Consider the following 10,391-nt stretch of genomic DNA (forward strand, 5'->3'; position numbering starts at 1 on the left):
ATTAACGATTCATGTTTGTGATTTAGTTGATACGTTTTTGTCAAAGCAGGTATTATCAATACTTTAAATTTAAATTTGCCAAATTCGTTTCCATGCATGGCCAAAAGAATTATATTGCTAAATATTGAATTAATTATGTTATAAATAATCTACATCATTCATGAACTGTAATTCCAGTCTAGTAGACAAGAGGAACTAGCTTAATCGATAAAACATCCCACTCACAGATAAAAAAAAAAATAATAACAAAAATAAAAAAGATGGGATCGAGACACGGCCAAAGTATTTTGGGAACACAATATTTATAAATTCCCATTGATAGAGATAAAGACGTACATCCACTACGGTAAAGGGAAAAAAATCACAGCTTAATAATGTGACTTGATTATAATTACATAACATGTCAACTCAACTCAAGTGTTGCCATATCACTCTTGTTGTTGGTATCGCCTTCTCTTATCATGTCTACCATTAATGCCTCTTCTTTTGTATTTTTTTGGCCTAAATGATACGATATCTCGTGTTGTCATTCAGGTTTGATAGCTGAAGTTGAACTATACTCTAATTTACAGTCTTTATCTTTATTTTTTAAAAATAATTTATTTGTGTATAAAAAATTGATGAATAATTTTGCGTCACCTCCTTGGATTGGATTGAGAAGGATTATGATTTTATTCTATTCATTTGTCGAGCATGATAATGTAGCTCGCCAACTTGCACCAAACGGAACTCCAGTCCAGTAATCGTATGGGCCCACCTGGGCCTTCAAGGCGGAATATGTAGTTTTAGGCCCACTTCAGGATTGTGCTACTTGGTTTTACAGTTTTACTTCATTTGTTTGCTTTATCTATAGAATGAAAAAATAAACATAAAATGTAAGCGAATTTAACAATTAAATTTCTAATTACAATGCCGAAATTTATAAAATAACTACTAAATATGTTTTTTTTTTCCTTAACTTTGATCTCTTGTTATGAATGTCGATGTGTATATAATATAGAACGTATTCAACAAATAATATTAAATTGTGGTAAAGGACATTACAAAACTTAGTGAATTTTGTATTTTGTGTATAATTTTGCTATTGTCGTAGATGGATATGAAGATCCAAATGGGGTATGTGAATTCACCTTAATATACCAGAAAAAGAGGCCAATGTCATGCGCCTAGCTCATCGTCAACTTTTTTGTTTTTTGTTTTTTTTTAATTTTTTTTACTAGGAAGCCACAGTGCATGAGAAACTAGCTAGTAGCTGCCATTAATACATTCATGCAACTACATGCATTAATCATCGCTTGCCTTTGGTCTCCTATGATGTCCACTTTATATTTTTCCATAACGCCTCAACAAGGGACCAAATTTTATGGGATTTGGACACAAATTGAAGTAAATAAGTGGCTGATTGTACATTATTAGTTTTTAAAAAAAAATTAGACAAATCTAAGAGTGTTTAGTTACAAATATGTAATTAATAGTGATAAAATTGATACTATTAGTTACATGTTTGTAACTAAATACTTTTAGATCTGTCTAATTTGAAAGAAGGTAATAATGTGAAATAACCAACTCATTTACTCATATCTATGTATAATTCTAAAATTTTATCTTCCAACTTTTGCATCTCAAGGATACCCTTGAATACTAGAACACTAGTTTATGACCTTATATGTCATCATTTCATCGAAGTCATAGTCTTACGACCAGAGACGAATCCAATAATTTAGATTACGGGGGCTAAGCTATATAAAAAAGAAAAAAAATCAAAGAGGGTTAATGTATAAATTTTTAAGGTAAAAATGTAAATAATTATAAAAAATAGGTAAAAAATACAAAAAATTTATGAAAATTGTGGTTTCATCCTTGCTTAGGAAATGAAACATACTGATAGGTGCCTAACTTAAACACAACCATTACGCGATACGAACATCTATTCGTTTTTTTTTTTGTTGAAAAATAGAAATCTATTATTAATCCCAAACGTTCTTGATTAATTACAGACTCTATCGAATGAGGAAAATCCTCCAACCAAACGAGTTTATCATCTATGGAAAGAGCGTAAGTTGCTAACCCATGGGCTGCCATGTTGACTTCCCTATAGATGTGAGACAATTTTACTCCTGGAAAGTTAGACGATAAACTAGATACATCAGACAAAATGGAACCAAACTCATTCTTGAAAGAAGATTTCCTCTCCAAAGCTTGCACCACCGTCTTAGCATCTGACTCCACAAAGTGGATAGGCAGAAACACGTCCAAAGCCCAAGATAAGTCGTAGCAAAGAGCGAGAGCTTCAGCTTCTTTGACCGTGAATTTGCCTAGGAGATTTTGAGCCAATGCAGCCATGATCAGTTCAGAAGAGTTGCGAATAACAGCTCCAACTCCAAAAAAGTTAGAAGATTTTGGAATTGAGTCATCGACGTTGAGCTTGTAGAGGTCGCCACTCGGGGGTACTCATCTTGCTTGGGAGCGGTCCTGTTTGGGGTCAGGACCGCTCGGCAAGCTAACAGAAGATGAGCGTCTGGATTGGGCAGACTGAAATTCAAGAAGAAAATTTGACGTCCACGAAGTAATCTGATAAGGGTCCTTCTTAATGTTTACAAATATTATTTTATTCCTTGCATTCCAAATAGACCAGGAGATACAAAGGACGTTGTCGGTGAGTGGCACTACTTATATTATCTTGATACCCAAGGAAAATCAGTTTAAGTGATGACATTTCCTCTGCCAATGTACTGGTAAATGAAAACATCTATTCGTATTTCATACTAGCTCTAGTAAATAGATAAATAAAATATTTTAATTCTCCTCTCTCAGATTTTTATTTATTTTTTATTTTTTTTTCCCATTTATGGAGCTAAACAAAATTTGAATTTTTCATGGAAAATACCTTCAAGGTTGAAATAATTTCAAGGTTGTGTCTAACATATATTTTAGAAAGTCGCAAAAAGTAAAACGAAAATCCTAACAACCACAAGCGCCTAAGTCAATGATAGATTTTCTCATTATCTTGAGATATATTCTCATTCTTCTGATATATTTTATTAACCACAAAACTTATTATCCATTATTAGTTTAAGATATGTATTCTCTCAACAACATTTTACTAACCACAAAAATGAATCACCCCCTGCTAGGGCTATCCTTATGGTTTAATTAAGATAAGCTCCCCGGCTTCTAATAAATCGATGATCAATATTTTAAAAATCAAAAAATTAAAAAAATAGTTAATTTAAACGTTTATCATTGTTAAATAACCAACATTTAGTCAATATTGGATAAATAACCACTTTCATACGTAAATACAAGATAAATAACCAATGTTTAATATATGAAAGTGGTTATTTACTTAAGATTTACGTCTGAAAGTGGCTATTTATCTAAAATTTATCAAATGTTGATTATTTAGCAATGTCAAACGTTTACGTTGATTATTTTCCTAATGTATTCTTTAAAAATAAACATGTAAATAAGTAATCTTCGATTACACTTTAATAAATTGATCTAATTTTTCAATGTGGAGTGTCAAAAGAGTCAAACAAAGATCCAATTTTTCTCAAGTCTATCAATGTTTGTAGTTCCACTCTTACAAATTCCAATTCTCAATCTAGGAATGTTGTTTCTACTTCTTCAACTTTTCAAATTTGGCATAACATGCTTGGTCACTCTTTTGATAAAGTGACCAATGATGTGTCAGAACTTTGTAATTAAAAAATTGTCAATAAAATGCCAAATTCAATGTATAGTACTTGTTGTCAATGAAAATTACATATACTTCTTTTTTTTACTTCTAATATTAGATGCACTAAACCATTTGAACTCATTCACACTGATTTATGGGATCATGTCCCACACCTTCAACAAATGGTTATTAATATTACATACACTTCATAGAAAGCTTTTTTGGATACACTTGGGTTCACTTATTTTGAGCAAAATAAAAAATCATACATCCCTTTAAACAATTCAAAACTTACGTAGAACTGCAACTAGGCACACAGATAAAGCCTTCCAAAGTGACTGGGGGTGAGCGTAGAGCTTTCATAAGCCTTCTAACTGAATTAGGGATTCAACAAAGACTATCTTGTCCACATGTCCAAGAACAAAACGGATTAGCGGAAAGAAAACCAGGAATCTAGTGAAGCTTGACATCACTAGTCTCAGATGTCACACGGCCGCAGAGTTTGCTGACAAAAATGTGCATATCTAGTCCACGAGTACATTATGGTGTGGTAAAACTGAGTACAGTTGATCAATTGGCGGCCAACCTAGTTTTACATGCTTGCACCAAGCATATAGAGCTGGACTTGTATTTTGTTCGTGAGAAGATCATGGCCAAGCAGTTCAAAGTTCAACACGTCCCAACTATTGATCAACTAGTTGACGTGCTCACAAAGCCACTCTCCAGCTCCAACTTCGAAGTCTTGCGCTCCAAACCGGCAAACTCACGGTTGTTGAGTCCACACCATGAGCTTGCGGGGGAGTGTTAGCCAAGACACTATGATGGCAAGTCATTAGCCATCTCAACTCATGCGTGCTAGTCACGGCAACGGAGTAGCTAGCGCGTTAGCCATGATGGGATCGTTAGAGCTAGTTTAGATTAGTGGCAATACTGTAATAATCAGTTAGATATTGTTAGAGTTAGTTAAGCATTGTATATATAAAAACGCAGTTTAATCTCCGATCTGATCGTCTTCATTCTCAAATCTCTCTCTAGTTCATTTCTACAAACACTATCAAAGGATATCAATCATAAAAATAATAGTGTGTCCTCGAACATGAAAAATCTACACGGAGTCGACATGAGTAGCTAAAGATCCAAGAAGTAAAGAGGTGTGTCGTTTGTAGGTTTAACTGCTCTGCTTCTCCTTTATGACTTAGCTAGGCCTCTCTCATTTATGGGATCATTAAATCATTACATGTAGAAGTATATAAGAACGAGTGGAAAAGGTCATATATATATATAAATATATTAAAGTAAGTTGGCAGTGGCACACATACATATATATATATATATATATATATATATATATATAGATTATAGAAGGCGTAGGTAGGTAGGGCTTGTAAATATTGTGTTTTAATGTGAACTTCAAGAGAATCGTCAGCCAAAGATTTTCCCACCGGATTTTCTCGTGACCTTTTCGGGGGTTCGCTTGCATCATCATTTCATCTCTCTTTCTCTCTCTACTTTGTTCTGTCACGTAATCAGAAGTACACTGTTCCCAACAACAGTACTAATACCCTTTCTCTCTCTCGTAGATTCCCCTAAACGAAGAACAAAAGTTGTTTGTTTTTATATATATATATATATATCTATAGCCTCAATTGTTGTTAATTTTAAACTTTAGTTAACTTAAAACTAAGCTAGTTTTAAAAAGTCCAGAAAAGAAGAAGCTAGTTTTGAAAATTTAATTAAAAGGTGTGATTATTTATTTATTTGGGTTTGTGAATGAGAGAGGACCTGGCAGGAGTAGTAGCAGAAGGAATCCAGACTTATTTTGAATATTATGATTATGATCGCAGAGGAACAGACCATGATATGATGATGAATGATGAGAGGCTGTGGGATGATGAGGGCGAACGACAAAGGAGATGAGTTCATCCCTATATAATATATATATATTTATATATAGGGAGAAAAAGAATGAGAGAGAAAGCGAGATGGAGGGAAAATAGATGGGGCCTCTTTAAAGCCTGCAACTCAAATGAGTGTCACTGCACATCAGACTTGTGTGTTTCCTCTCTCTCTCTCTACATATATATATATATATATTATATGTTTGTAACTGTATAATAGCTTCTTTCTTGTTGTGTTGCTTCTTTGCTTGTATGTGTGGCTCTTCTCTCTTCTCTCTCTCTCTCTCTCTCCGTCTTAATTAATGGCTCCAGTCCAAAACCCAGTTCATCATTCATCATCTACATGATATCTGCTGTGCACTATATATATATACGCATATACACCAGTGACCAGTGTTAAAGACCTATAGATATATTATTACTGAGTGATGACACTCTCTTTCTTCCTTTTCATGGGGTTCTCTGAGACGGGTGTCCTTTTCTTTTCTTTCATTGCAAATTGCGAACCATTTATGTTTTGAGCTTTTAAATCTTGTTGTGGCCTCAGAGAGAGAGAGAGAAAGGTTGTGAAACTTAAGAGAGTACGTGATAAATTATAATATATATACTTAATTGATTATTGCTAGTACCACTGGGGTCTCCTATACTGAATTTCAGTTTCTTGGGTTTGGGTTTCCTTTAAAGAAATTCCATTTTTCTATTCATTCAAGAGTTTACTTTTAAGTTTTAAACGAAATAAAATAAAGTAACACTCTTAAAAAAAAAAAAAAAATTGGCTTTTCACTTTGAGTTAGTTTGGGAAAGTTGTGTGTTAAATAATGCATGAGAAAGCTCGTTGGCGTTTTCCCTTCGTTTCTTTTTGTCATTAAAGATGCATAGTCCTTTTTTCTTTTCTTTTTGTACCACTTCATAATTTCTAGCCTTTGATTGTGCTCTTTCTTTCTTTGCCTTAAAAAAAAAAAAAAGACCAAACAAAACTTTCTGAGTCTTGCACTGCATTTTTCCCATTTTTGGGTACCTGAAGCAACATCCATTTCTCACACTACTATAAATCTTGCAAAGCCATACCAAAACAAACCATTTTTTTATAAACGTTTTTAAACCTTATTTTTTCACTTATTCATCTCAAGCCTCTCTGATTTGGGACGATCCCATGAATCTTGTTTGAAAATTCCCTCATTTTGCCTTGAAAAACGTTTTGAAGGTGAAAAAAAATTAAATGACACGAAGGCCACATTATCTACTCCGTTATTGATGGGTGGTATTAACACTTCTTCTTCCGAGTGTGCAAGGTAATTTGTTTATAATTAAATTATCTACATATTTAGCAACATTCACAATCTTCTGTTTATATTTAGTAGTACAGTAACATTCGAGACTGTTTTCATGGCGTAAATTCCTCTTCTACTTCCTTCATCAACAGTCCATCTTTTGAGATACTATTTCTCTCATTACACTCACTTTTTTTTTTATTATCAAACCCATAATTATTCATCATCACTTTATGATTGAATTGTTTATTGATTTTTTTGCTCTTTTTTTTTCTTCAGCAGGTCAACGAAGCTTGAAAGCGGAGACTAAAAACAATCACTCATTAATTTGGAAACAAAAAAAATAACAATGGAGAATCAAGGATACAACTTCACACAAGATCATCAAACAGCGATGATGAACTCACTTTTCCAATCCTACTTCTCCGACCACCACCACAATCAACAGCCGGCGAGCCTCGCCGGAACCTCGTTCTATCCGTACAGAAGAGCTACCGGCGACGAGGAGGCCGACGATCGAGCTCCTCCGAGCTCGAGCTCGGCCTCGGTAATCGTGCCTTATCATAACAGTCTCTACAATCCGTCGGAATCCATGGCGGCGAGCTACGCGGAGGAGCCTCCGATGGCGATGGGGAGCGTCGTCGGGACGGAGGAAGAGGTGGTGGGCTACATCGCCGGTCAGTACAGCGAGCTATCTCTGACGCTGGCCTCTGCGGCGGCGGCGGCGTGTCGGCCGGCGAGGGCGTCGGGGTATCTCGGCGCGGTTCAGGAGATTCTCGCGCAGGTCGCGGCGTTCGCGATGGACAATGTGGACGATTCCACGTGGCATTCCGGCGCCGGCGAAGGTGACGGCGGCGATCAAATTACATTCGGCACGCCGGATCAGCGACGGAGGGTCAGGGAGGCGAAGAAAGCTAAGCTTCTTGCGTTGCTGCAGATGGTATATGATTCTTTTATTTCAGAGCTGTGTAATTAGTATCCCAAAATGGTCAAACCAATTTTGACCACTTAATTTAATCATAATCATTTGGTTAAAATTTATCTAAGCAGGAAAATTAAATATTATTTTTAAACGTTTTCAGGAGGATAAAAAAATCTTTAACCCGCATAAAAAGAAGAAAGTCATATCTTGATTTATTATCATAGATAAATAATAAATTATATGCCAAAAAGCTAGTCTACAAAATTTTATTTATTGTTCTTCACCTATCATATTAATCTTTTGTTTTATCATTACAATATACAATTTCAGTTGTTTGACTTGATTCATTCAATAGTTGATTAGTTTATCAATGATGTTATTTTCTCACTAATTGAAATTGTATCATCTAATTTACTCCTTTTTTAAAAAAATCATGTACTAAATTTTCCTATATCTGAGCACAAGGGTACTTTAAAAAAAAAAAAAAAAATTCAAACAAAAATTTAAGATGCAATTAGCTAAAATTTTCACATAATGAATGTTGAATACACAAACTTAATAATAACAAATAAACAAAAAAAAAGGGAAAATGAAATTGATAATAATTAAATATCGGTGGAGGTTGACGAGGGGTACAAGCAATGCGTGGACGAGATCCACACGGTGGTGTCGGCGTTCCAGGCGACCACGGAGCTGGACCCGCGTCTCCACTCGAGGTTTGCGCTGAGGACGGTATCGTCTTTGTACGCAAGTCTGAGGGAGCGAATAAGCCGGCAGTGCTTGGCCCTCGGAGAAGCAGAAGCGGAAGCAGAAGAAGGAGATAAGGGTTTGTTGATGTTGTCAGGCTTCGAGAACGAGTTCATACACAAGCAATGGGCTCTTCAGCAGCTCAAGAAGAAGGACCACCAGCTCTGGCGGCCCCAGCGAGGCTTGCCCGAGAAGTCTGTCTCCGTTCTTCGCGCTTGGATGTTCCAAAACTTCCTTCATCCGTGAGCACTCTCTCTCTATCTCTTTTCTTCATTATTTTAAGCTACAACTACGTTATGTTTTTTCAAGTATTCGTTGTAACTAGTCAGTCATCTACTTCATTTGAAATATCAAGTTCAAGTTTTTATTTTATTAGGAAAACAGTCCATCAAATCGAATTTAATTAAATTAACTTAATATTTAATTTAATAATTTCGCCCTGATGGATTATTTTCCTACTAAAATAAAATGTCTATCTATTTTAAAAAAAAAAAGTGTGGACTATCCGGCTACTGGTGTAATTACCCCTTATATTGTGGGGCGAAATGATTATTGATTTATTGAATTTTTTTTTTTGTAGCATTTTAGTTTATTATCAAATTTTAAGCATAGACTACTTAAAATATATACTTGCAATCTGAATTAAGTAGCTTATTTATAATTTTCAAATACAGCATTATTAGAAGAAAAAAATTGTGTTTTAAAACTAGAAATGAATGGTTTTTAATTTAGTGCTTAGAGTTGGAATATAATTTATTGTTTAAAATTAAGTTATTTAGACTCTTAATTTTGTATGAAAAATATTATTTTGTTAGAAATAATTTGGGGGCAACTTTTTTAATAGTACAATTTACAACTACACTATATGTAGGGAGAAATGATTATTGAATTGTTTTATTTTTGTAGTATTTTAGATTGTTTCCGAATAGAAAAAAATCATGAAATTAATCGCATGAACGGTTTAAAATATACTTGCAACGTCCCAAATTACATATTTCATCCTTGAACACTTTCTCTTTTTCTTTTCTTTTATTTTTTCTTTTTTATAAGCAATTTTTAGAGGTACAACTATCGTGCAAATGACCAAGATGATTTTTTTTTTTTTTTTAACAAAATTAAACCAATAAACACTTGATGATATGTACTTACAAATAAATAAAAAATTAGAAATATAAACTAATTCAATAAAACAACATCTATCTTTAAAACTATTTAGTGTTTTGAAGAGTCATAATATAATTTAATTTGTCATTTTGTCTCTATTATATATGAAAAAGCTTAATGTAACCAAATTTCACCGCCCTAATAATCCAACGAGTACGACTATGTGATAAAACTAAAAGCATTTGCTATGCTGGATTTGACACATTCCATATGCTGTCCTTGGATTATTTTAATCTTTTTTATTTATTTTTGTTAGGTATCCTAAAGATGCAGAAAAGCATTTGCTTGCTATAAAAAGCGGGTTGACAAGGAACCAAGTGAGTGATCACTTTTTTTTTTTTATTGGTACTAATGTTTTTTGTTTTGTTCGTGCGTATGTAAAGAAGTCTATAATCGGTGTCTATGTTTGTGTTTATAATCAGGTATCGAATTGGTTTATAAATGCTCGGGTTAGGCTATGGAAGCCAATGATTGAAGAAATGTACTCAGAGATGAACAGAAGAGAAAGACTCGCCGGAGTTAGAACATCGAGAGCACTACTTAAAGAAGCCTCGTAAGTCATAACTAACACGACGTGTTTAAATTGAGGAGAGAAAAAAAAATGGGAATTAGTTAGCTATAAATACAATATATTTTGTATAATTCATACATATATATGTGTAATGAAAAACTTGCATGGCCGTCGTATTGGGAAAAAAAATTATTATAAA

The 10,391-nt window shown here is 34.0% G+C and overlaps 1 protein-coding gene across 2 annotated transcripts; it reads left to right on the top strand.

Annotated features, from left to right (window-relative positions):
• The first annotated feature begins 5,638 nt into the window (after nt 1–5,638).
• LOC149391872 (homeobox protein ATH1-like) lies at nt 5,639–10,391 on the top strand. 2 transcript variants are annotated; one of them, XM_089621285.1, is made up of 6 exons: nt 5,639–5,730; nt 6,782–6,869; nt 7,128–7,788; nt 8,392–8,759; nt 9,938–9,998; nt 10,104–10,391. In XM_089621285.1, exons 3-6 carry the CDS (start codon nt 7,198–7,200, stop codon nt 10,236–10,238), a joined length of 1,155 nt encoding a protein of 384 aa, XP_089477411.1. In that variant the 5' UTR covers nt 5,639–5,730; nt 6,782–6,869; nt 7,128–7,197; the 3' UTR covers nt 10,239–10,391. The 2 variants fall into 2 exon arrangements, with proteins under 2 accessions (XP_089477411.1, XP_089477410.1); XM_089621284.1 differs by lacking the exon at nt 5,639–5,730 and having other exon boundaries at nt 6,463–6,869; nt 7,131–7,788.

Source organism: Urtica dioica, chromosome 7 (genome assembly GCF_054948205.1).
Source record: "Urtica dioica subsp. dioica isolate 48M chromosome 7, U.dioica_male_clone48M_v1_H2, whole genome shotgun sequence".
Lineage (NCBI taxonomy): Eukaryota > Viridiplantae > Streptophyta > Magnoliopsida > Rosales > Urticaceae > Urtica > Urtica dioica.